Consider the following 26,994-nt stretch of genomic DNA (forward strand, 5'->3'; position numbering starts at 1 on the left):
GCTCAAGAAGGATGGAATTAGAGTAAAGGAAGGGATTTTTGAAAAAGAGCAAGTAAATCTGGAACAAAAAATTGGGGTGGATTTTCTTGCCTGACAGGTGAGTAGAAAGAAGCCCTCTCCATCAGTGAGGGGTGGCCTGGCCAGGGAACAGGGCGAGGGGGCCTGTCAGCCTTGAGCATCATCACCTGCAGGTAGGACCAACTCTGGTAAAGGGATGCTTATTTTAGGAGCCAGAAAGGCACTCCCTTTCCTTTGATGGAGCAGTGAGATCTCAGGGTCTGGGCAGGTTTCATGCTGCCCTTTTGTTCTCGCCACGTGGGGGAGGTATGCAGAAGAGAAGAGGGCAAGGCGCACAGTCAGTCTCTCACCGCGTGAGCTTGGGCAAGTCACTGAGCTCCCTCATCCCAGGGGCAGAGGTGGAGCCAACAGCATTACCGTAACAGTCAAATGAGAACCTGTCCACTCTTTCCTGGGGAGCAGAAACGAAGACGGATGACAACAGGAACAGGAACTCACATCACTAGGGCACTATGAAAAAGTAAACGTCTATGGAGAACAGTTATTGCCCAACACCTCGGGCCAGTCTTTGTACTTAAAACAAACACCACCGTATCTAGGCTTTGGGATAATTTCACTTCCTCATTGGTCACATTCTACTGGCACTGTTAGGCTTTCTAATGCCCACACACAAAGGATCAAACAGATGACTGGAGAAATATCTGACAGTAAGGGAAAACCTGGGGAGTCTCGAGTGTCTGTGTGTAACAAAAGGCATGCAAACAAAAACCAGATGAGGACAGACACCACGGTCCCCAGGGTAGTCACATCGGGGGAGAAGGGGGTAGCGAGAGGCTGGTGAGGGGGGCTCATCCACCATATTTCTACCCAGTCTGCATTTTTAATAATGACAACAGATTCATAGATTACTCATGTAATGAAAAAATTAAAATCTTCCTCAAATGAGAACGTACTTGCACACAATTATCATATGAAATTGTGTCTTCCAATTTTTATGTTACGTACCAAACACGTCATTGTCCTCTGAGGTCTCCTGGGAAAGGTGGTGAAGGTTTCTCTTTTTCTCCGACTCTCCTTTGTTGGTTTCACCATCCTGGGAAAAAAGAAAACAAAATGTGACCCTTTCTTAAGATACAGTGCTTTATCAACAGAATAAGGTAATGCGTGTTCCTCCTTATGAATTTCGCAGCAGATAATCACATGCTCAGCTACGTCTGAAAGGCAAGAAATGGTCTTGGTTCAGGGGGGTTTTCTACAGAGGATTCTGAATTCTGGTTTGTTTTCTCAGCCTGAGTGTGCAAGCATTCCCTTGTGCCAGTGGATATATTTTCACACAAAAGAAACTGAACGTCATCTGGATAAAGTAAATTAGCAGTCATCATCCCACATGCTCCAGGAGTGTGCCCACCTAGTGGCTGTTTTGGGTGAGTGAAAGCATGGGTCAGAACTGACACCAAGCCGGACTTCCCTCAATCCCACCGTTGGATTACTGGAAGCCTTGGCAAGAGAACAGGCCCTTTCGGGGCAGATTGATATTAATGTGCACGTGCGCCCTGCCAGCACTGAGGAGGAAGAGCAGGTGTGATGGGGACGGGTGGAATGGGAGGGCTTCTGCCCTGGGCTTGGGCTCCAACTGCCACCCAAACTGCCTCCCCAGAGCTCCCCTGGGCATCCCTGCCTCTGGGCATCATCTGTGCCTCTGGGCATCCACTCCTCTGGGCATCATCTGCTCCTCTGGGCATCCACTCCTCTGGGCATCATCTGCTCCTCGGAGCACCATCCTCTCCTTTGAGCATCTGCTCCTCTGGGCAGCTGCTCCTGTGGGCATCATTGGCTCCTCTGGGCATCATCTGTGCCTCTGGGCATCAGACACACCTATGGGCATCATCCACTCCTCTGGGCATCAGACACGCCTATGGGCATCATCCACTCCTCTGGGCATCATCCACGCCTCTGGGCATCATCCGTTCCTCTAGGCATCATCTGCGCCTCTGGGCATCATCCGCTCCTCTGGGCATCATCACGTCTCTGGGCATCATCCGCTCCTCTGGGCATCATCCAATCCTCTGGTCATCATCCACACCTCTGGGCATCATCCGCTCCTCTGGGCATCATCTGCTCCTCTGGGCATCTGTGCCTCTGGGCATCAGCTCCTGTGGGCATCACGTACTCCTCTGGGCATCTACCCCTCTGGGCATCATCCACTCCTCTGGGCATCATCCACTCCTCTGGTCATCATCCACACCTCTGGGCATCATCCATGCCTCTGGGCATCATCCACTCCTCTAGGCATCATCTGTGCTTCTGGGCATCTCCTGCTGTGGCCATCATCTGCGCCTCTGGGCATCTGCACCCTCAGAAATGGGGTTTCTGCTCTCTCTCCGGGATCTCTCTTCGGCTCCATTATGGAGCCCTAACAGCAGCGCCAATGTGCACATTCTTTTTGAACTTTAAATTTTAAGCGCATAGAGTAGATGTGGTTCATTTTTTTTTAAATCAATTTTGTTAAATTACTTTAATATGCAATGCTTGCCCTTGACATCAAATTCAAAAGGCCCTGAAAGGGGCCCAGTGAGAATGGCCTGTTGCCCCCTGCTTTCCTGCCGCCCACTCCCCTGTGGGAGGCAACCACTGCTTCCAGCTTCTCTGTGTTCTTTCACAACAGCCTGTGTACCTCCAGGCACCTGCACAAGCACGCTCTCACTTTCCTCCTTTTTGTCTTCATGCAAACGGCATCCACTCGGGATACTGCTCTGCATCCTGCTTTTGTCACTGAGCAGGGCACCTGGACACTGTCTCCTGCCTGCACATGTGGCACTGTCACCCCTGCCTCTAGGTCCACATGGCACTCCAGCCCGTCAGTCACTCTCACAAACCGAACCAGGCTCCACCGATGACCGTTTAACTTGTTTGCTTTTCTTTCAGTTACAACCAAAGCTGCATAAATTCCCGTTTGCTTACTCACATTGCACACACACATGCACAAGGATACATTTCTGGAAGTTGGATGAGTCAAACCATAATCTTTTAAAGACAGTGCCCAAGTTGGCCTCCCACCAGACAGCATGGAAGGGCCTGCTTCTCTGAGATAGTGCCCACTGCAGCTTCTTACTTTGTCCTCCATTCTTATTTTGTATCACTTTTTTTCCCGACCAATCTCACTTCCCAAGAGTTTTAACCTAGGACCATACGCTATGCATAGTCCCAATTTTAGTCCCATTCTTTTCCTTCTAAAGAAAGGAAGCAGGCACAGTAATTAAGACCATAATCTCCAGAGCCAGACCTTTTGGGTGTGCAGACTGGCTTAGCTCTTATGTATTAGCTGTGTGACCCTGGACAAGTCACTTAACCTCTCTATGCCTCAGTTTCCTTTTCTATAAAAGGGAGGAAATACTGATATTGCTTGCTATGGTTGTAACACCGATTAATAAAGTTAATATTTTTAAAGTGCTCAGAACATGCCTGGCACATAGAAATGGCTATATGAGTGTTTGTTAAATGAAATGGAAACTCTGAAAAAAAAAACCAAGGTAGAAATCTTCCCCTCTGCCTTAGCTGCTGTTGCCTTGCTGCCTCCTCCCCAGCCTTGCTCCCAAGTTATGGCAGGTGTGGTTGCTCTGACCAGTTTCCTCCGCTTCTCAGGGAGCCCCACCCCCCATCCCCTTGCTCTAGCAAATCTCTGGAGAGAGAGCAGGCATGTGGCCCCCGGGTCCAGTAACAGACCCCGGGACTTCTGGAGACAGGCTGGAACGTGTGACCTTGGGGCTGCTCCCAGCAAGGCCCTCCAGCTGCTGCAGGAGCCGAGGGGCTGCACCCAGAGAAGCAGGAACTCAGGCGGAGACAGGGAGAAAGATGCGGGCCCCTGAAAAGGCTGTGTCTGAAGCCAATACCGCTAGGTGACTGAGCCAGGAAGTTGTCTCTGTACTTTCCCCGCCCTCTGGCTTTCAGTAGTTTGAGATAGGTTTGCCACTTGCAACAAAAACTGTCTTGATTAATATGTGTCTTTTTCGAAGGAAGCCAAAAATTATTATCCCGTCACCGTGAGGTCTGAGTCAGACCTGGAGAGACTCACAGTGACAGAGAAGCGTCTGCAGGTGTCTATTTCAGGAGCCGGGGGCAGCCAGAGGGTGGAGAGGGCGGGAGGCCCAGGCTGGAGGAGACCTCTGGGGCTTTGGGAAGAAAGGAGGAGGCAGAGGCCAGCCTTCCCGAGTTCATACCAGCAGGCACTCCTCCAGGTCACCCAGGGTCCCCCTGGAAGTCCTCCACCCTAAACGGGCTTGGGGTCTCAGTTCCACCGCCTGGAAGGTGAAAGAGGGTGAATGGGCGAGATCCCACCAACTAACGCTTTTATACTTTTCCCACAATTAAATGGTGTCCACTGTTACAAGCAAATAAGACTTACTGATTATTTAACTCATAAAATTGATGAAGGAGAGGGTGCTCTCATTTCTCACCAGCAAAGCTAATGCTGCCGGTTGGTCAATAAATTAACTAAATTGGCGTTTCCCAGACTGAGATCCACAGTCTTACACAAGTCATTATTAATAGTAAATAACACAATGTAATAGTGTTCAAACTCACTGGTGGTTGAAGAAAAACAAAGCAAAACAAGAATGAGCTACTATTTCTAACATATTGACAAAGTTGAAAACAACAACTTCCGCTGTTGTTTGGGATGTGGTGAACAGGGACTCTTCTGGGAGCTGGGATAAACATTCGCAGCATTTTTTGGAGGACAAACAACAGCAAACACTGTGCTGGCCCTCTGCCTGGAGCACCCCTTCCCTGGTTGCCTGACCTCAGGGTCCAGGCAGAGGTCAGAGCCTCTGGGAGCTCTGACCCCACCTCCACAATGGTTTTCCTGCTCCCAGTGTCCGTGTCTCCTGGTAGATCTGAGCTCGTCTCTATTGCAGACACTGTCACAACAACCGTTTGTTTATTCCTCTCTCTCTCTCTATGACACTGCAAACTTTTTGGGAATGGGAACCTTGCCTTGTAAATCTTTCTATCCTCAAAACCTAGCACAGTGCTTGGTACCCAGCAAGGGCTGGAGAGAATGCTTTTCAATTTTATGTTGCGTAAGAATAAAGTGAATAATTTCTGTTTCAGCAGAAGGAGCCAAAGGTGGCTTTATATATATATTTTCATATCTACCTAGTTACTTTTAGAAGAGAGGAAAAGTGGGAACAGAAAGAATTCCTCAGTAGATTCTTTTCATCAGCTATCAATGCAGGTCATGCGTGTTTTACATCTTGTTTCTCTGCTAATATCAATATCATTTTCTTCACTAACTACAAAATAATGAATTTTATTTGAGAAGTAATTCATTAAATACAATTTAGCGATCATTTTATTCATTGTGGATGGAATTTTTCATGCTTTATCAGCTCTAAAATCAGGACGTTCCTTACAACCCAGAGTGTCTTCCAACTAGAATGGGCAGTGTTTCCTCCTTAGGGGTATGTAAAATGATGCTGAGTCTCAGAGACGATGGCATTTCAGGTTCAGAGCAAAAGCTTGATATTTAAAGCAAATCACTTTGCTTTCAATGAATGGAGGTTGATAACATGGTAACACGACTTCCCAATTCCATTGCTAGGGCTGGAATGGCTAACGGCGAAGAGGTATTTTGCATCTTATGCCCAGGCTTTGTGCAGACTTCCTTACTATGGCAAACAGAACGTCCACTGTTTACTCCTTACGTTACAGTGGCCACAGGTGGAACTTGGAGCAGTGACGACAGACAGAACCTCAAAGGCACTTCAGCTCCTCCGATCTTCTCCGCCTTCTCAATATCAACCCGCCCATGAGGAATGAGTTCATTTGTGGGGGTACCGAGGCGTGTGGAAAGTACACGTTACCCTGGGAAATTTACTGACTAATTCCTGCCCAAATAAAAAACTTGTTTCTAAGACCTGAAACTGTTGCTAATCCACAAATATAAAAAATATCCTTATGAATGACACGTTTTCAACAAGCAAAATGTCTACAAGTAACACAAACAAAATCAAGATGATGTGTATCACACATAATGGAATTTTCATGATAAAGAAATAAGAGCCTCCTGTAAATAATAAAATGTAAAAAAATGCTCAGATATATAAAAGCGGGTTAGTTCCCATGACCTGGGAGCTCCCAGGGTGTCACTGTCCCCATGAGTCCTGGATTCCAAATTGCGCCTGTGACTGCAAGTGTTTAAATGCATTTCAAGCCATTATGGTTTCTTCACAATAGTTGTACCAATTTTCATTTCCATCAGCCTAAATATGTGAGAGCTGACCTCTGTAAGAATTCACTTACTTTTCCACATAATTTCAGGGGAAAATACAAGAAACAAAGCTCTCATAATTATAAATGTATATTTAAAAATATTTCCAAGTATAAATGACATCCATTATTCAACAACATTGGCACAATATTCATTACAAATTAAGCAACTTACCCCAAGCAAATCCCCTCCAACCAGTACTTAATTTTTTTACTTAAAGTCTTCATTCGTGTGCGATTAAAATGTCTCTTTCAGCCAACGCATCCCTGCTTAATGGATGAAGCCCTGCGGTGACACATCCATTCAAACCCCACTAAGTGTCTCGTGTCCCCTGTTGCCAGATCCAGAGGGGCAGTGAAGCCCTGTGCCACCCTGCCTCTCTACTCCTTTACGGATCGAGGGTCTCTCATCTCCTGCATGCATCTTTGGAGCAAGATGAGCAGACAGCATTTGCTCGTCTTCACTGGTTCCAAGTGGGTGACTTGAAGGGGAGACCATGGGATGGAATTTGTTGGTCTTTAGTGTCAGAAGGGCTTTTAAATTCTCTTTAAATGAAAGAGCGGATATTTCTTGCATTCCCTAAGGAAATATCAACTTTCCAGTGCCTCCTCTGGACAAGGATCACTACTACATGCATTATCTACAGGACAAAGAGGCGCTCGGAGGGCCCCCTGAACAGCGTGCACGTGCCCAGGCACTGCTTAGTGGAGGGTCCCTCGTGGCCACAGGCAGTGTCTGCTCAGTGTCAGACAGGCTGTGGTTCTGGTTCTGAGGGGGGAGCTGGTTCCACTAAATTCTATCAGGATTCCAGAGGAATCTAATTAGATCAAACCAAGGATTCCCAAACTGGACTTAAAACAGCCTCAGGGAAAGTTTTTGTTTTTTTAACAAAATTCCTTTATTCCCAGGGCCTTGGACACCAGCTGTGGTGACTGTTCCAGTATGCTGCTTGCCACTGTGGCTGAGCAGAGCATGGATAAAGACCTCCACACTCCCCAGTTCGCTCAAATTCCACAATTAGCCACCCAACTTCACTCCTTGTTCTGGGTTAAAATGTGTCCCTTAAAAAGATATGTCCACACCCTCACCCCTGGTATCTGGGGATGCTAATCTTATTTACAAACAGTCATTGCAGATGTAAGTAGTTAAGATGTGGTCATAATGAAGTGTGGGCCCTTAATTCAATCACGAGTGTCCGTACAAGAAGGGGACATTTAGACACAGGGGCACAAACACCTACAAGAGGGCCATGTGACAACGGAGACAGACAGTGCACTGATGCATCCACAGCAAGGAATGCCAGGGGTTGGTGGAAGCCACCAGATTCTACCAGAGTCCTGGGTCAGATTCTCCCTCAGAACCTTCAGAAGGACCCGCGTCTGTCGGCCTTGACTCTGGGCTTGTGGCCTCCAGAACCGTGAGAGAACGAAGCCTGTTGCTTTTGGACCAGTTCGTGGTAATCTGTCGCAGAAGCCACAGGAAGCGAATACACGCCTCTCTATACGAAGCACACACAGCTCTGAACACTCATACGTATACTGAAAGATTGAGAAAGAAGAAAATGCATTTTCTGGTACTAAGGAATTTCCAGTCTCCTAATCTATTTTAAACCAATAATCAGTCTCATTTATACTGTGAATAAAACATGAAAATAAAAAACCTCACCTGCCCTTGACTCTAAACTTTAAGTAGCAAAATTTTCCTTGCGGGTCAGCGTGGGTCCTGTGCTAGGATCTGTGTGAAGGGAGGAGGGACCCCCGGGAATTCACAAGGTTCACCTTCTCCAACCACCGAGAGAGTGCCATTCAGTGAGGGCTTCATCAGAGCCAAGGGAAGAAGCCGAGGAGGAGAGCGAGGACAACCTGCCCAAGCCACTCACAACCAAAACGTGGGTGAAAGGCATCTGGGTTTATTCGTAAGGACTGCGCTGCTCAGCTAAGAGGGTATTCTGTAACCATCTTGTCCAACGTCTCCTGGCGACAGACCCCACCATGCAGGGGCATCACTGCCATTTTAAGAGATTATCTTCTCTGTGGTATGGCCATTCACACATACACACACACACACACACAATTGTAGCTGAAAATATGCTTTTAGACAGCCTTGCCTTTTTAAAAGACTGATGATCTGGAGGTGGCAATTTTAGGAGGAATGGCCCAGAGGATAAGTTTCTAATCATTGTAGAAATTTCTGAAAAATAACAAAAAAAGCTATATGAGAGGAAAAAACCCTGTAGTCATATTTTTAAAGAGTTATAAAGTTTACAAAGTTCTGATTCAAACTGGAAAATACATCTCAGGAAAGGGAAGGTGTTGAAACATGTTAAAAAGGGACATTTTAAACTGCAAAATCAATTACATGTTAGACTTTGAGACAGGGTCCACCGCAGGCTGCTTTAAAAAAAAAAAGAAGAAGTGAGAATTGACTGAGACGTTTGCAGTGCCTTAAGAAGAAGATGATGTGTCGAGAGACATGGCAGAACTTGAGCTGGGACCTCGGGTTTAGCTGTGGGGAGAGTCGTATCTGGTTCTGCCTCCCTGATTCTATTCCATGCGCTCATTCATTCCCACCCACACACTGCAGCAGGAGCTGAGGATAAATAAAAGATAAATAAAGAAGGGGCCTGTCTTGAGGATCTTACAGCACAGTAAACAACATGGGCGCTTCAAAGAGACAATCAGAAAACCATCCAGCCAACCAAGATCAGATCAGTGTTCAATTAAGGTTAGGGGAAAGCTGCTCAGCCACACTGTAGAGTGTAACCGATGGAGGAAATACATTATGTTACTCCTTTTGAGATATCCTAGAAGAAACAGTACACAGTGATTCACTGTTTTTCTAATTCCCAGGAGGCTCAGCAAGATCAGTTGAAACAGTCAGCCCTCCTTCCTTGCAGCAATGTCTTCCTCCTGAATCTTACACTCGAGTGACCTTAACTTAAAGAAGAAAAAAACCCAGCAGAAATATCATTACACTTTCTCCAGTGACACATTCACTCATCACATTCATCATCCACATTTGAGCCTCACAGCCTTGCCTTACAGAACACAAACTGGTTAGATGTGTAACTTGGTCTCCCTGTCAGCGTCTGGCCTTATAACCCTCACCTAAGCCCACAGGTAAGTCTACTGTGGCCTGTTGTTTCTCAGAGCACTGCATGCATCTTTGAGCCTTAGGTCATTTTGGAAGGGATGTTGCTAAAAGACAGTTGTCTACGTTTTCCATTACCTTCTGCCACATTCCCAGTGGCAGACAGATTTAATCCACTGAGAAATTTGCTGAAAATATTCTAGAGGCGTAGTAGGATCAGTGATATATGTTGTGTGCTGTATCAAATCATAATTTGCAGAGTAGCCATGATTCCACCTTGGAAGCGTATTTCCTGGACTTGAATCCAGCTCCCTCACTTCTCAGCTAGGTAACTTTGGTAAAAGGATTTAAGTTCCCTCTACTGCTGTTTGCTCAACTATATAATGAACATCATAACATACTCATCTCATAGGTTGTTGTGAGGAGCAATAAATAAATATGTATTTGCAGAAATACACAAAAATACTGAAAACACAGATCAGTAGCATATCACCTTTGCGTTTCAAAACCCTTATTTTTTCAGAACAAGCCCTTATTTTTTCTCGGAATCACCAAAGCCAACTCTTAGGGGCCCTGGTCAAAGATCCCCTGGTGTCACAGTGGAAAGAACAGGTCACTGCGGGTCAGGCCATGTAGTTCAGTCACCAGCACACGCATTCAGGGTGGGATCTTAAGCAAGGGGACCTCCTTCTGCCTCGGTTTCCACATTAGGATAATAATCCCCATCTCATAGCATCATTATGAGGATGATATGAAATGTAAAAATTTCCCCAAAGGAGAAATTACACAGTGATTCACCATTCTGATAATGCCTAGGATGTTTAGCAAGGTGAGTGTAATAAGAAGAGTTTGTACAATAGAAATTTTAGCATTATCTACTTTCATAAGGAGGCTTGACACCAAGCTGCTGTTAAAAACAGTGAAGAATCTGAGATTTTACCCATGTGCAAGCTAACCCATGGGCTGCCCACAGTTTCACGGATGCTGAGAGAAGACATGAGACTCCTGGGTCAGAGATAAAAGACAGTTTATTATTCACAGCAGTCCCCAAATCTCATCATTTTGGCATTGTATCCCCAATCCCCAATTTGCAAACAGATGGGCCCAGATGTGCATCCGCACATGTAGAGGGTTGTGCTATAAGAGAGGAACCTTAGCTTAGGGAACCTGAATCTTTTATAATAGGCAGTAAGTTTGCCAGCTGTCTGCTCCAGAGGGAGACACTGTCTCTATCTTCTCAGCTGTTCATTATCGCAAACATCCTGGAAAAGACAGTCCTGAACAAGGAGCAGTGCATGCAAGATGTGCAGAAATGCAGGAGAGCTGTGGAGAAGTATCTCCTAACAGTCAGTTGTATAACAGGCGACCTTCTGGAGGCTAACCTACAGCACTGCCCTCCAGCCAGCTCGATGGCGTGTTCTCTTACCACCTACCAGTTCACAGTCAAACCCACCTGGACACTTTATTCTCAAGCTGAAAGTTCACCGTGACATCTGTTGCTGCAGATGTGCTTAAAGGAGATAAAGCAGGATAGACTTCTACAGTTAGGATGACAGCGAAGTAGGGCTCGGGTGGGGCTGGCGATGTCAGCCTCCAGCGTGGGGGGAGTGGGGTGGGGAGTTGAGGGTGCGGCCACGCGTTTTTGACATGCGAGCTCCTCCTCCGCCGTAGCAGAGAGAAGGGAACTGCTGAAAGACACAGTGATCTGCTCAGGGACAAAATGGTTCTGCCACTGTGAAGACAGCCACAAAGAAGAGCTCGTGTTTAAGACCATTAAAACGGGACTTTCTAAGTGTGCAGAAACCAGTCATCAGTGAAAATACGCACAGAACTAAGGGGTGGTTCCTACACGAAAGGACAGTGGAGTCTGATTGAGGAGATGAGCCCAGCAGTGGAGATAACACTAGGCATCTTATTAGCACTGTGCAGCTGTGCAGGGCTGGCTCTGATTAGGGCCTGTGCATCTCAGGGGACTGCTGCCTCCAGAGGCAACAGGCATAAAATGCTGTGATATCTTCATGCATTTTGAGAGGCTCAATTAAATTTATAATTACCCTTAGTAATCACCTGAAATGCTTCCAAGTACAGGAGGTGGAAGAACTTTGATTTTAGCAAGGCAAAGAATGCTGTGAATATGCGTTTTACTAAGAACGCAATGACAGTTGATGCAATTTAGCTGATAACATTCATTCAGGACTCCAGTACGCACCTTACAGCTGTGGTGGATTAGAGAGGCTGCCGAGATTTGACCATGCCATGGAGTGGTGCAGCCTTCCCTGGAATGTGGGCAGGCCCCGACTGCTCTGGGCAAGAGGGTGGCAGGCAGAAGGGGACCAGCCGCTCCCACTGAGGCCCTTGGCATCCCGAGTCAGAGTAGGAAGCTCAGTTACCCTAGTGGCCCCTCTGAGCAGTCTTCCAGCACCTCCCCTCAGGGCCCAGGCGTGTGTCTGAAGCTTCTTGCACCGTTTGGATCTCTTTAGCTGCCATCTGACAGCACTGGAGAGACAATACCAATTGCCTAGCTGAACCCTGTCCAAATCCTGATGCACAAAATCCTGAGACATCATAAAACTGTTGTTTAAGCTGCTAAGTTTCGGCATCATTTATTCTGCAGCAACAGACAACAGGAACAACGATGCCACCTGCCATCTTGTGTGCTTTCAACCTCCCTAATCTTTCATAGAACAGGTACTCAAAAGATTGCTGTTCCTTCAACTTAAAAAAAGTTTAATAATTCATGAGACTGGGACCAATTACCCAAAATAATAATCTAAATATTAGGGGAAATACATTGAAGGAAACTTTTATCTAAGTGAGCAAGCATATAGACTAGGAGAAGAAAACCACACGCTCTACCCACATCACATACTGGGGAGAGCATTCTGGAGCCAGGCTGCCTGGGTTCAAATTCCACTCCCACCTCACTGGATTAGCCCCTCTGTGCCTGGGTCCTCACTTACAAAACAGCAGAAACGATAGAACCTACTATTGCTGTTCTGAGATCAACAGCAACTCCAGAGTCTGAAGGCAGATTTGTTATGGAGGGGCAGAGTGCTCCTGATGGGTAGGTTAGGGCTCGCATCCACAGCGCTGGAACATGGCTCTCCTCACCCGGCGTAGTTGACCTCCACTGCTTCAGACTCAGCCTTGGCTGGCCAGGGGCCACACCTGGGATTGGGCTGGCTCTGCACCCCGGTGTGGGGAAGGCAGCAGCCCGTTTGCTCCTGGTCCTGCCTGTGACTGCCTGGGAGCCTGCGTGTGCTCAGCCACCGGAGGTGCCCAGGACACGCACAGCTCAGCACCTCCCCAGGAAGGCGGCTCTATGAGCCAAGAGATGAGTCAACTCGTGGAACCAGCTAGATGATGGAGCCCTGAGAAGAGGACAGCCACAGAGCAGTGGCCACCATCCTCTCCTGGTCTGAGGTTCCCAGCTCCAAAGCCTCAGAGTCAGCAAAAAGACGCACACAGTTCCGTTGTGATCAGAGCAGGTGACAAAGGTCTTATGGACAATGGTCAAAGGATCTAGGACTGTTCAGCCGAGAAGAGAACGTCATCAAGCCATCCCTGGTTCCTGAACTGGAAGGGCCGCCACGCTGCACAGACAGGTGGATGGAGGGCCTCGGGAATGCAGCCGGCCGTGGGAGACACGCCTGGGCGGACACGGAGCAGCACGACCACCTCCAGGGCCGTGGCTTAGGCTGCAGCCTGGGCGGTGGGGTGTGGAGACCAGGATGCTGACAACCAACTGCTCGCTTCTGGGAACACGTTGTGTCTGCAAGGAGTTAAGGAATCTCTCTAAGGAGACTCTCAACCTCTCTTTCATTTTTCATGGTTTTTTTTGTCAATCTTCCTCTTTTATATTTTTTATCCCCAAAGTCCCAGTACGTAGTTGTACATCCTAGTTGTAGGTCATTCTAGTTCTTCTATGTGGGATGCAGCCACAGCACGGCTTGATGAACGGTGTGTAGGTCCACATCCAGGATCCGAACGGTCGAACCCTGGGCCGCCAAAGTGGGGTGTGCAAACTTAATCACTCGGCTACGGAGCTGGCCCCCATCTCTTGTTTTTTTAAGAAGCAAAACATTCCTTTCACATCAGAATAAATTCAGGCCCTGAAGGGCTGGCTGTGTACATGTTTGGTTTAAATTCCTATAATACTGATCTTCAATTAAATCTCAAAGATCAACAGGGGAGGAGAAGAGGCTGAAATGTCCCATCCAGCCAACTCCATCCAGGGCTGCCCGGGCTCTTAATGGACCAGCGTACACGTAGGGAGGGTCAAATCTACTGGTATTTTATGTGGATGGAAAAATAAACCCATAGTTCTTGTTATATAAATCTGGTGATAAACTTCGTTTGAAACCATCAAAGTGCTGAAGTATCAGCGTAGGAAAAAATTGTGTGTGTGTGTGTGTGTGTGCACGTGGAGGATAATATAATAGTTCTTATAACTCTGTGTTTGTTACTCAGCATTTTTGGTTTGTTTCTTTAAAAAAGGATCATAGTCTTATTCTTGTCTTAGGCTGGATTTGGATAAGTAACAAAAGATATTAGCAAAACATTGAAAGCTTTTAGGATCAAAGTAAGGAATATGAAGAAAAATGAAAACGAGAATCATGCAAACTGGCTCATGTCAAAGGCATCTGCCCTTCTGTGCAGACTTAGAGTGGGAGGAGGATATTCACGCACAGGGCAGGCCTTGGACCGGCTAGAGCAGGGTTTCCTGGCATTTGGGCTGAGAAACCTTTGCCGTGGGATGGGCTGCCCTGTGTATTGTGGGATGTCCAGCAACATCTTTGGCCACTGCCCACGAGATGCTCTGAGCACCCTGCAGCAGTGACAACCAGACACTGGCAAATATCCCTGGGGCTGGGGAGTGGGGAATCAACCTTGGTTCTGGGCCACTGGTTTCGACAAGGAGAAGGATTAGAGAGGGAGTGAAAACTACAAATCCATTTACTAATGTACTTGATGTAATAAGTTTTCCATAAAGATGAGTTTTAAGTCATCAAAACTCTACTTTTAATTTGAGAGCACAGATGACATGACAAGGATTAGACACTGACTGAAGGTCAGAATCAGATTTAATTTAGTCATTAAAACAGTGTCAGATAGGCAATGATTTCTTAGATATGACACCAAAAGTAAAACCAAGAAAAGAAATAATGGATAAAGTGGACTTCATCAAAACTTAAAACTTTTTTGTTGCAAATGATGGCATCAAGAAAGTAAAAATACGACCCAGAGAATGGGAGAAAATATTTGTAAATCATATATATGATAAGAGTCTAGTGTCTAGAATACACTAAGAGCTCCTACAACTCAACAACAAAAAGACAAACCACCCAATTTAAAAAAACAGACACAGGGCTTCAACAGACATCTCTCTGAAGAAGATATACACATGAACAATAAGCACACAAAAAGATGCTCAACATCATTATCCATTAAGGAAATGCAATCAAAACCACAGTGAGATACCATTTCACACCCACTAGGATGGATATAATCAAAAAGACCGATAACAATAATTGTTGGTGAGCAGGTAGGGAAGTCAAACCCTCATACACAGCTGGTAAGATGGTGCAGCTGCTGTGGAAAATAGTTTGGTGCTCCCTCAAAAAGTTAATCAAAAGAGTTCCCATATGACTCATCAAATCCACTCCTAGGTATATATGTGCCCAAGAGAAATGAAAACATATGTCCACACAGAAACCCATACACAAATGTTCACAGCAGCATGATTCATAATACCAACAGGTGGAAACAACCCAAACGTCAGCAACTAATGAATGAATAAATAAAATGTGGTATATTCCTACAGTGGAATATTGCATAGCAATAAAAAGGAACGAAGTACTGACACCCGCTGCAACAGGGATGAGCACTGAAAACACTATGCTAAGCGAAAGAAACCAGGCACAAAAACCACACATGCTGTATGAGTCCATATACGTGAAATGTCTAAAATAGGCAAATTCATAGACTGGACATACCAGAATGGCTGCCTCAGGCTGGGAAGTAGGGGAGGGTGGGGGATGGGGGGTGACCGCTAATGGGTCTGGGTTTCTTTTGGGGATGATAAAATTGTTATAAAATTAGATTGTAGTCATGGTCGTATAATCCTGTGAATATACTAAAAAACAGTGAATTGTACACTTTAAATGAGTCAATTTTATGGCACGTAAATTATATCTCAATAAAGCTATTAAAAGAAAGAAACCAATATGCATGCAATAGCCAGGTCCCCATGAACTCTGTCCGGGCACAGAGCTCAGGATGAGGAACGATTCCCCCTCACGGCAGCCGGCCAGCCCACGGTGGAGACTGTGTGCCCTTCAGTGCCAAGGTCCAGGATTGGTTTTTGAAATGTGAGAATGAAGTACTGAGACATGCTACAACATGAATGAACACTGAAAACATTATGCTGTGTGAAAGAAGCCAAACAGAAAAGACCACATATCATGTGATCACATTCCTACGAAACGTCCGGAACAGGGAATTCCAGAGACAGAAAGCGGATTAGTGGTTGCTTGAGGCGGGGGTCAGGAGGCTGGGGGCTGACAGCTGAAGAGCACAGCTTCTGTCTGAGGTGATGTCAATGTCCCGAACTTGACAGGTGTGACAGTCCCACACACCTATGCGTACACTAAAACCCCACTGCACTGTATACTTCAAATGGGTGAATTGTATGGTATGTGAACCACATTTCAATAAAGAAAACATTTTTAAAGAAAACATATTTCAATTAAAAAAACGCTCAGTTTGCAGGTTACAATGAAACCTCATAGCATTACTAAAAGGGGTTTGGGACTACATGTTCCAGGTACCTTACGAAGCCACTATCTTAGACTAGGAAATGGTCCTTTTAACGACTTAGTTTTAAAGCCACGCTCTTCCCAAGATCATTTTGTAGTGTAATTAAGATTGCAGGGTTCTTTAAATAATGAAGGCCAAGAAATGTGCTCAGGATTTTATTTAAACCTTGACTTTTAGAAGTCACAGCAAAATAAACATTAACTAGTGCCACAGTAGAACTGTTAGCAAGGCGTGTTACGTAACTGGACACACCGACTTCTATTTTAGGAACACAAATATCCTGCCATTTATTCCTGGAAATTGCTGCTCCATCAGCTGATTAAGTAGAATAAGAAGGATGGTCACATAAGGAAGGGAGAGAGAGGAAGGGACGGAGGGAGGCAGACAGAGAGAGGTAGAGAGAGACAGAGAGTGGGGAGAGAGATTCTGCTCAGTGTAGCTCTTTTACTTAAGTTTGATAGTGGAGTGAATTGCAGGTTTGATTAAAATGCACTTGAAGGTAATTTACATAAGGGCTTTCATTCAGTTCGAAAGGATATTCTACATTACTGGAAACAGAATAAGGCAATGGGAAACTCTGATCTTCTTGATTTGAAGGTGAATACATTTCCTTTAGTTTTATATAATAAAAACCTGTCCTAAGAAATTTCCCTAAGCATATCACCCTATGCCTGCACATGTTTGTTTAATTGCTTCCTGTAATGCAGATATGGTAGAAGGGCAAGAAGGTCTAACATTCGGAGAAAGACACATCTATGCTCAAAAGACAAACATGTTGATATGTTAGAGTATAAACATTTTTCTGAATATAGACCTCAGCCCTGCAAACTTCTAAAAGTCCTTAGTTTCCTCTTTCATGGTAAAATGGGCACAATGATGCCAGCTCTTTCACAGGGTTACCGTGAACGGTAAGTAAATGAGTCCAAACATGGAAAGCTTTAACAGTGTCTGGCCCTCAGCTAGTAGAGTCAACGCCAGATAGCATCATCATCTATTTATTTTATTTTATTTTTTTTGAGGAAGATTAGCCCTGAGCTAACATCTGCTGCCAATGCTCCTCTCTCTTTTTTTGCTGAGGAAGATTGGCCCTGAGCTAACATCTGTGCCCATCTTCCTCCACTGTATATGTGGGACGCCTACCACATCACGGCTTGCCAAGAAGTGCCATGTCCGCACCTGGGATCCAAACTGGTGAATCCTGGGCCGCCGAAGCAGAACATGCGAACTTAACCGCTTGGCCACCAGGCCGGCCCCATTATCATTATTTATTTTATTATTATTCACCTTCGGACTATTTTCCATACTTTAGAAAAGGTGGAATAAAATCTTCTTAAGTAAAAAACAGGTTTTAATGTGCATATCAACGCAATGAGATTAAGAAGAAAAAGAAAAAAAGAGAGAAATTTCACATACAACTCAAATTGCACTGCATTCTGGTTCCTTTCCCTAAAGGAAAAAACTCGCATTGTGAAATGGAATTGTTACTTGTCTCTGCAGATGCTTCTCTTCAAAGCTGAGTTCTGCTCTCCCTGTGATCAGAGGGATGAATTGCCAGAACACCCAACCTGCTCCAACTTGTTCTCTAAGAGCTGAGGAAACAAATGGGGCTAAAGCTTGTTTGTATCCATTCAATACCAGAATGAGTCACCTGAACTTTACTAAGAAACTAAATGCGTTTCTTAATATAATTCCTTCAAAAATTTCATACATACAAGTGCTGATACGTGCCAATCATCAAGATCAATAAGATCAATTCCTCGCCTTATTGAGAGTCTGAACACCATATTCTCTGCATTCATTCAGAATGAACATTCAGGAGAAATGTTTCTCAGGCCACAGACCTTCTCTTGTTTCATAATTGACAATAAAATCAGGTCAGAGTACAGTTACAAGAAGATACAATTTAGAAGAATATTTTGCAAACCTCTTTATTGAGTAAGCAACTCATTCTAATAGGTGATGTGGCAACTAAGTTATCCAGAAGGGTCCAGATCAAACGGGTTTCTCTGTGTTGTTCACAGAACAATACTTTTATTTCAAGCACTAAAGAAATTGTGAGTTAAAAATATTACACTAGTCTTTAGAGAATTATTATATACTCAAGAACAAAATCATAAAACAAAAGATTGGTTTTCTTTTAAACATTGAGTGGTTGGCAAGAAAAGCATGAGAAACTATGCTCCTAAGCAGAGTAACTAAAGATTTTGTATTCTAACAAGGAAATGAGAAGAGTCTATGTATAAAGAATGGCTCACCAAAAGAAGAGTTATATGCTCCTGGAATATTCTCCAAATACCATGTCAAATAGGAAATACTTGAAATACTTTGCAATAAATCACCGAAAAAAACACTAAAATTCTCACAAAGTAGAGTAGAATGGCTAAAAAACGATTTTGGATTCAGTTAATTTTATTGAAAAGTATAAAAATAAATGTTTCATCAATCACTACAGCCCTTTTATTAATTCAACAGAAAAAACCTTAAGACACACGATTTTGGATGCAAAGTATACCCAGAACCACAGCCATCGCAAATGAAAACCCGGAACGTCCCCGTATATCACCCGAAAGGCTGACAAGGCCAGGCCAGGATGCTCTCCGAGGTTGCGAATGATGCCGCAGGGGGATGCGCCCATGGGCTGGACGCGGTAGCCTGGCCTGCACGGATGCATCAGACTCCCTTTTATGCTGGCCGTCCTTCTCGAAGAAAATGACACATTTGTATTTGCTCCTGCAATTTCCCTTCCATTTTCTCCTTCCCTGCGCCGAGCCTGCCGGACCACCCCATTCGCTGACCCCAGGGCTGCCGCGCGCTGTGCTCTGCTGGTTTCAGGTCACACTGGTCGGCGGGTTCAACAGCGCCCCCTTCTAGGCAGGGTTCCCGCCGAGCCTGCACCCCAGGCCCGACCCCGGGGAGAAGGTGAGAGTCCAGCGCAGGGCCAGAGGCCCCTGCGGTCTCTCGTTAACTCTGTTGTGCTCAGGTCCCATTCAAGCAAAATAGTCTGGGCTCTCTACACAGCTGTAAGGCCCGGGAGAGTGAGGTCTGGGTGAGGCTGCAGGGGTGGCTGAGACAGAGGGAGATGAGGACCAGGGGGTGGATGGCCGACCCCGGGGAAGATGGAGCAAGGGGATGGAGTCTCACGGGAGAAATGTCCCAGCAAAGTGCTGACACACTAGACGGTGCTGGCTCACGCACCAAGAGGGGTTCCCAGACCCTCTGGGCCACCCGCACACAGAGGGCAGGGGTTCAAAAACATCATCCTTATATTGCATTTCTGAGCGAAAAACGGTGTCCCTAAGGCATTGGGGCCCAGTGCCTGGAGGACAGCGGTGCTGGACAGGCGTGGGTGGGGAGGTGAGGAGGAACAGGAGTTCCCACCAGCGCCCGGAGCTCACCCACCACGGGACAGGGAAGGAGACTCAGAGGGCACTGAGTGTGGCCTCGCATCACCCTGTTCGTGTGTGGGCCCCAGGGCGGAGGAAGGCCTGGTCCCCTGGGGCTGAACCGCCCACGTCCCAACTCACAGTCACGACCCTGGACATTCACAGTCAGCCCCTCTGCACACGCACTCATATTTCAATGTTTTCACAGAGAGGGTGGTGACCTCCTTGAGTGAAAAACAAAATTTTTATAAAACAAAATTATCTGGTATGATAATTACATATAATAACAACAACAACATGCAGATTAAAAATTCCTAGGAATACTCTAAATCATTAGCATTGGTTAGTGGTGTCAATATTAGAGTTTAAAAAGTTTTTCTTTTTCTGTGCTTTTCTTCTTTCTCTAAAACAAACTGTATTGTTTTTATAATCATATAAAGGGCCAATTAACAGGATACAAAAGTTTCCCTGAATGAAACTTCACCATTCACACTTTACATGCAGATCAGCACCGATGCTTGTAGTGAGTGAAACTGTGTCCCCCCCAAGAAAGATACCCAAGCCCTAACCCCCGGTACTGTGAGCGCGGCCGCATTCGGAAAGTCAACGTAATTGATTTGCAGATGTGTTAAATTAAGGAGCTGCAGAAGGGCTCATCCTGGATGCGGTATGAGGCCTAAACTGAAGGCTTGATAGTCTGTGCTCCTTGACCCCTGGGGCCTCAATGGCCTGACTAAGTCCCCCTTCTTCGCTCGTCCCCAGGATCAGGTCCCTGCCAAACAGGCCTCCCACGGGGACCCAGTGCAGGGCCTGCTCACCCCCAGCTGGGGGTTTTACTTCCCTGACAGTTTGTAGAATTACTCAGACAAGCCATTCACATCCTCTCGCAGGAACCGGGGACCACTACCCTCCTGCCTCCCACAGCCCCTGCGGCCCACTCCGCTCCTGAGTGCAATCTCGCGTGGCCATGTCGTGTGTAGGTCCTCCCGGGGCTGTGACTACAAGAGACTAGTGTACTGCTGTCCATCTCATCTGTCTGCTGTCCATTGTCTGTGTTGGGTCATCCCCATAACCCTGATGGGACCCCTCACCAACAGGGTGGATAGGGGTGGATGAATGGCTGAGTTATCCAGCCGTAAATCCAATGGCCCTAAACCCAATGACTAGTGTCCCCTCCTGTAAGAAGAGGAGGGGAGGGCAGAGAAATGCACATAAGGAGAGGGCATGTGACAACAGAGCAGAGATTGGAGGGATGCGGCTACAAGCCAAGGGACACCTGGAGCCACTGGAAGCTGGGAGAGGCAGGAAGGGTCCTCCCCCGGAACCTCTGGAGGGAGCACGGCCCAGCCGACACCTTGATCTCAGACTTCTGGCCTCCAGCACTGTGAGAAAATAAATTTCTGTTGTTTTAAGCCCCACACTGTGTATTACTCTGCTATGGCAGCCACAAGAAGCTAACACAATACTCTTGGAAGCTAAGCCATTTTTCAGGCTGGAGGGTACCACCCACCACATCTCTCAGGAGTATTTTCCTGTGGCCTCACGGCACAAATGCAGCTCAGAGGAGCATCCGCCTGAAACACCTACAGTAGGTGACCACTAGACCAGATCAGGCCCTTGTCCCTTTGTGCCTAACACCTGGACACACATGTATTCCTAGGCTGGTGGCACAGCGTGATCTTCACATCGCCCAGAATGGCTGCTTCCGCTGGGCCGCTTCGGCATCCAGCCCGCAGTCAAGTACTCACTTCCGGACACAGCAACACTGCCAGCACACCTCCAGGCCTTCCTGGGACCTGCCTGGAACAGGAGCTGCCTTTTCCTGTTGCAGGTGAACACGGAGGAGGGGTCTTCTGTGCGGTGTGGTCTTGTTCTCCCATCTTCAGTCTACAGGATGGACGTGGCCGTGTGAGCTTGCAAGAGGGGCCTTCGCCATTGAAAATGAGGGTGTTGAGGGGCCTCAACCAGAGCCGTGGGTGGGGTCAGATCTTAAAGCCTAGCCCTGAGTTTGCCTGAGGGTGAGATAAAGACAGTTTCCTCCTTTTCCAAACAAAACCATAACTTTGATAAGAGTGAAATTAGACATTACTAAACGCAGTTCTGAGACGCTACTCCAGCAGGTGTCTCCTCCAGCCGCTCAGTGATTGTCCCCTCTCTGTTGTGCCATTTGCATCAGCTGACAAACATCCTATTAAAACTCAGTGTTTAAAGAAACACAGCCCTGGTTTGATTCCACGCCCCCGCTCCATGTCTCTGCTTCCTGTTTATGGCAGAACTTCCCCAAGTAGGTTCTCGACAAGCCATCTCCAGCCTCCTCCTCCCATTTTCTCTCTGGAACTTGTACCAATCAAGTTTTCGCTGCCACCATACCACCAAGACATCTCTTGCCCGGGGCAGTGATGACCTCCACATGCTCCATCCAATGGCCCATCCTCATCCTCTTCCGACCTGGACTCAGTGGTATTTATCTGACGATCCCTCCCTCTTCCATGAAGTGCTTCAAACACTCCGCTGCCTCATTCACTTATGTCAGTGCTCCTGTCTCCCAGTCGCCTGTCTTGGTCTCTCTTGCAGGTGGCTCCACACTTTCTTGGTCCCCAAATGTTGAAGCCCAGGGCTCAGCCTTGGACCTTGACTCTTCTCTAAACTCCTTTCCTTAATTGATCTGAGACATGCATCCATCTAGGATGTCTCTGCTGTCCAGACTGCCTCCTTTACTTTGCCATGTGAGCACCTCAGGGGCACCTCAGACTCACGGCGACTTGTCACTGTCCTCCACCACCCTGCCCCTCGCATCCTTCCCTATCTGTACACAGCAAATGCACCATCCTGGACGCCCAGGCCTAAAACCTCAGAGTTATCCCTGACTCCTTTCTCTCTCTTACATCCAATCCATCAGTAAATCCTACTGACTCTCATGCCAAAGGCAGCTGAACCTGACCACTTCTCAACACATCCACCACTGCCCCTGACCGGGGCATCATCTTCTCTCACGAGAACTCCTGGGGCTTCCTAACTGGCCCCACCATTTTGGCCCCCTCCTTCGCTCATTTATTCTCCCTGTGACAGCCAGACTCTAGGTGCTTCACAGGGCACTCAGAGAAGGCCCAGGTCCTCACAGTGGCCTGCCAGGCCCTACCTGATCTAGGCCTTTCCCCACCTATCTGGCCTCCTATCTTACCCCCTCCAGCCCTACGTGTGGCCTCCCTGCTGTCTTCCGATGGGCCAAGGAAGTCACTGTCTCAGGGCTTCTGCTCTTGCAATGTCCTCGATCTGGAACGATCTGTCCCCAGAGAGCCACGTGGCTTGTGTCTCCACTTCCCTAGCCTCTGCTCTATGTCACCACTAGGATTTCAAATACCAGCAGGGTCACCCAGGGTGGACAGGTTTCAGCAGAGCTTCCAGACTGGACACACTAGGAAAAAGGACCTGGTGACTCACTTCCGAAAAAATTGGCCATGAAAACCCTATAAACTGCAGTAGAACATCGTCTGACAGAGCGCCAGAAGGGGAGAGGATGGCGCAAGGAGACCAGGCAGAGTGGCTGGAAGAGATGGCTCAGGGCACAGGGCAGGAAGGCGCCGCCCTGTGGAGAGAAGGATGGCAGGTGCAGGTGGCAGGAGCTGTGCCAGGGAGCAGGAAGAGGACGGCGTGGCTGAAGGCCAGGCCCTAAGAGATGAGCAGAGAGAGAGTGTGCGGGCTGGGTAAGCAAGGACAGTCCTCAAACTGATGTCCTACCAGTATGCGAGGTAAATTCCTACTGACACATTCAGAAACGACATTTAAGCTAGCCTTTTACTTTTAAATTTCAAGATGCTGGTATTTTGTTAAGTGCCTTAATGCAATTATGAGACAGTACAGTGTGAATGCACACACCTCTATGAATAATCTATTGCAGTAATCCTAAGTCACCACGTGTAATTAATGTAACTACCAACTTGCCTTGTCTATTTACTTACGACTTGTGTTTGGTTACATATGACTTGTGCTAAAGCATAATTCAGGATGCATTAAATAACAAAGTCTGTTTTGCAAGAATCAAAAGCTGCAGAAATATAATAATAAATTTTAGGCTTTTGTTTGACTCTATGGTAATTAAATTAATGCCAGCACCAAATCACAATTAGGAGAATGATGGTTACAGTGATCCAAGCACAGAGCCTGGCTGAGCATGAGAAGGTGTCTGACCAACAAGCATCTTACAGTGCCCCTGGCTGGCGGGCAAGAAATAGCACACACACACACACAGACACACACACCCACAGACACGACACAGATACACATGCACAGACACACTCACAAACACAGAAAGATAATTTTTCACAAATGTATTCCAGCATGTTCTATCTCTTGTTTCCCAATTTAAATTTTTAAAACCAGACTGCCAACGTTATGACTGAGAAAAGACAAGAAATATTTTGAAAACCGGGTTTTTAAGGTTTCATTTCATTTAAAACATTGTAGGAGAGTTTTATTAAATATAAAAAAAGTTCTTCCTTAACCACAAAAGCAGCGCAGAGATTTCATACGGAAAGACGTGCTTTCCACTTCTAGAGTCTGAAAATAACTTGTCTTCAAAGATAAAATTACACGATGACATTTCTGAAGTCACCTGGCATGGGATGAGAAATGGCAGCTCAGTGAGCCTCGCTCAAGCACATGAAGTAGATGGCAACCAAGAAGACTGCTCAGTGATGAAGACAATTCACCACCCGACCACATCCCCGCCCGGCCTAGGTCCCGTCACAGGAGGGCAACTCACGTCCTCTCTTCCGTTGTTCTGAAAAGGAGTGTTGCCACCTTCACACCGTCACCTAAGTCATTAAGAACCCATGAATATCTGCTATGCTGTCCTCGATATCGTGTTCTCAATCAAATGTGAATCCAAAACCAAGCTTGAAAACCAATTCACATAAAACGTGTCCATCACAAGCTCAAGTACTTTCCCACCTTAAAAAAGCCGAATGAAACAAGCTCTGCTTCTGCTCACTCTGTGCTGTTTTTGATAAGAAGCCAAGATCTCTGACTTCCCTTCCCTCGCTCCTGTCAGCCCTCATAAAATAATCCAGCATTACAGACAGAGGGACAGAGTAATTAGGGGATATCACACAGCTAAGTAAGAAACGAGAAAGGAAAGCTTTATGAGTCCAGCTGAAAACAAGATGATGAACAGATCTGACTCATAGGAGCGCCAGGCTCCTGATTTCTTGCGAGCAGCTGCCTCGAGGCCCCAGAACACAATCTGTGAAGACAGACAGAAGACAGGTCTGTGGTCCAGTTAAAGTGTGAAGACACATGACACTTGGGTGCACATTCTGCTGTTTCTACAGTTTTCCACAGACTATTTTACTGCCACATTATTTATATTTAACAACCAGTGTTGAATATGTCACTTATATTTAATGACGTTTGTGGTCTAAAGTCAGCGGCTTGCAAATTAGGTCACGGTGTCTGATAAAAGCTAGGTTTGCAAACTAACTCCTAAACTTACTGAACCCCAAGGTAGGGTGACAGCACGCAGAACATGGCATCTCACAGGCCTCGGAGGCCCTGGGGTTTTCAAGCCCCAAACCCTAAGCCGCAGGCCTTGAGGTCCCGAGCTCTGAGACAGTGGGGGCCCTTCTCAACCTCAGCCTGAGCCCCAAGATCTAAGGCCACAGCTTGGCTCACCCTGAACGTTGAGGAAACAGGAGCAAGTCGGGGAGAGGCTCTGGGCGGGGCTCGCGGGAGGCCCACTCTAAGATAAGGGGACCTGGGCCGAGACTCCAGTTGGGGGAGCGAAGCCAGACGAGGACGGAGCCACGGCCGAGTTCATAGATCACGTGCTAGGATGTCAACTGCAGGTTGGTTTTATGTTGCCTGGGGCGCCACTTCATAACCGCCCGGCGTTATTTTTATTAAGGGTTGTTGAGGCAGTGGCTGCGTTTGCTAATTACACCTTATGTCTTAATAATTACGTTGTGTTTGTGGGATTAGTTGCCACCCAAACTCAAAAAGGTATGAGTGTTCTCAGTTCATCGGATGAAACAAAATACCCACTTAGGTTCCTTAAAAATCAGACTCAATCTTAGGGTCGTGCTCCCCACACAAAACTGTGACAAGAGACTTTCTCTTTGAGTCCATTCCAAAAGCAAACGCATTACCGATTGACACATTCAAGACTCTGCTGTGGAATGTGGGCTGAATAAGACAGTAAGAAATTCCGCATCTTGAAGACAGTATTCAACATCCCCCTGGCGGACATGGCAGCCACTTCACGTGGGACGCAAAAGCGGGCCCAGCGGGCTGGAAGCTCACTCCTCCATCTTCACAGATGGTCTGAGCTCTTAAGTACAAACACGATTTCACAAAACCAACTGTAATGAGCTGTTCCACACTGTCTTCTTTTGGCTCATTCTCAAGTCAGACACAGATCCATTTTGAGTTTTCCAGAACTGTAATCAGGTTATTGATTATTCACAGATTTTGGAAGACCTCTTTAAAAGGATGCGTTTTCCCCATTATTTTATTTCTCTTTTCTAGGAGCTCACTGAAATTCTTTGGAAGCACGAAGCAAGTCAGGAGGGTAGACTTCTGAGTGTGCACTAAAGCCAGAAGCAGTCTATATTAACGTCTGTGGTTTTCAAATGCATGTTTCTGAACTCTGCAGCAGCAGCCGACTTTAGAAGGAATGTTCAATAAAACAGCGTGCTGCGAGGCTCTTCCAAGCCGAGGTGAGCGGGCACGAGCACACACTTTTATTTGCTGTAGTTCACAGCACACCAACAGTGCCCTTGCAGTTTCTGGTGTTTATAAGTGCTTGTGTTTTTCAGAGAATTTTACCTTCTGAACTCAACATTAATTTTTGCACGAAATTGTACTACTTTTGGAAAGCCCTCAATTTTTTTTCATTGACAAAACGGAGCCAACACCTATCTGGTAGGGTTCTGGATACCCTAGGAACTAGAGTGACATCCATCAAGCATCCAGTAGGGCTGCCTGTTGTGCAAGAGGGCAGCCATTCGGAACACGTGGCTGTTTACATGTAACCTATCTAAAATTGAAGAACATTAAAAATTTGATTCTTCAGTTGTACTGGTCTCATGTCACATGCTTCTCTACCACCCTACTGGACAGGTGCGATATAGAACATTACCATTGCCGCAGAAAACTCCAGAGGACGGAGCTGCAGTAGAGTCTGCAGAGGGGGTCACGACATACGGCAGCTGTTGGCACATCCTGCTCCGTTTAGCGTACCTTCTACCTACTGAGGGACAGTCTCACGCTCTGCAACTGAGGTAGAGAGGAGTCCTTTAGGGGAGTGTGTGTGTGAGAGAGAGAGAGGGAGAAAGAGAAGATACCAGGAGAGAAAGAGGAGGAACTCTGAAATTCTGTCGAAGACAAGGCACCAGGAAGTCGGCCTGCACCTGGCAAGCT

The 26,994-nt window shown here is 46.6% G+C and overlaps 1 protein-coding gene across 10 annotated transcripts in view; it reads right to left on the bottom strand.

Moving 5' to 3' along the window:
- The window catches only part of MBP (myelin basic protein), a 141,056-nt gene that overhangs the window by 73,304 nt on the left and 40,758 nt on the right, over nt 1-26,994 (bottom strand). For all 10 annotated transcript variants that reach the window (NM_001434699.1, XM_070275080.1, XM_070275076.1 and 7 more), the window contains 1 exon segment: nt 1,024-1,111. In NM_001434699.1, the coding sequence (NP_001421628.1) occupies nt 1,024-1,111 (88 nt within the window).

The sequence above is a fragment of the Equus caballus genome, chromosome 8 (genome assembly GCF_041296265.1).
Source record: "Equus caballus isolate H_3958 breed thoroughbred chromosome 8, TB-T2T, whole genome shotgun sequence".
In the NCBI taxonomy this organism is placed as follows: domain Eukaryota; kingdom Metazoa; phylum Chordata; class Mammalia; order Perissodactyla; family Equidae; genus Equus; species Equus caballus.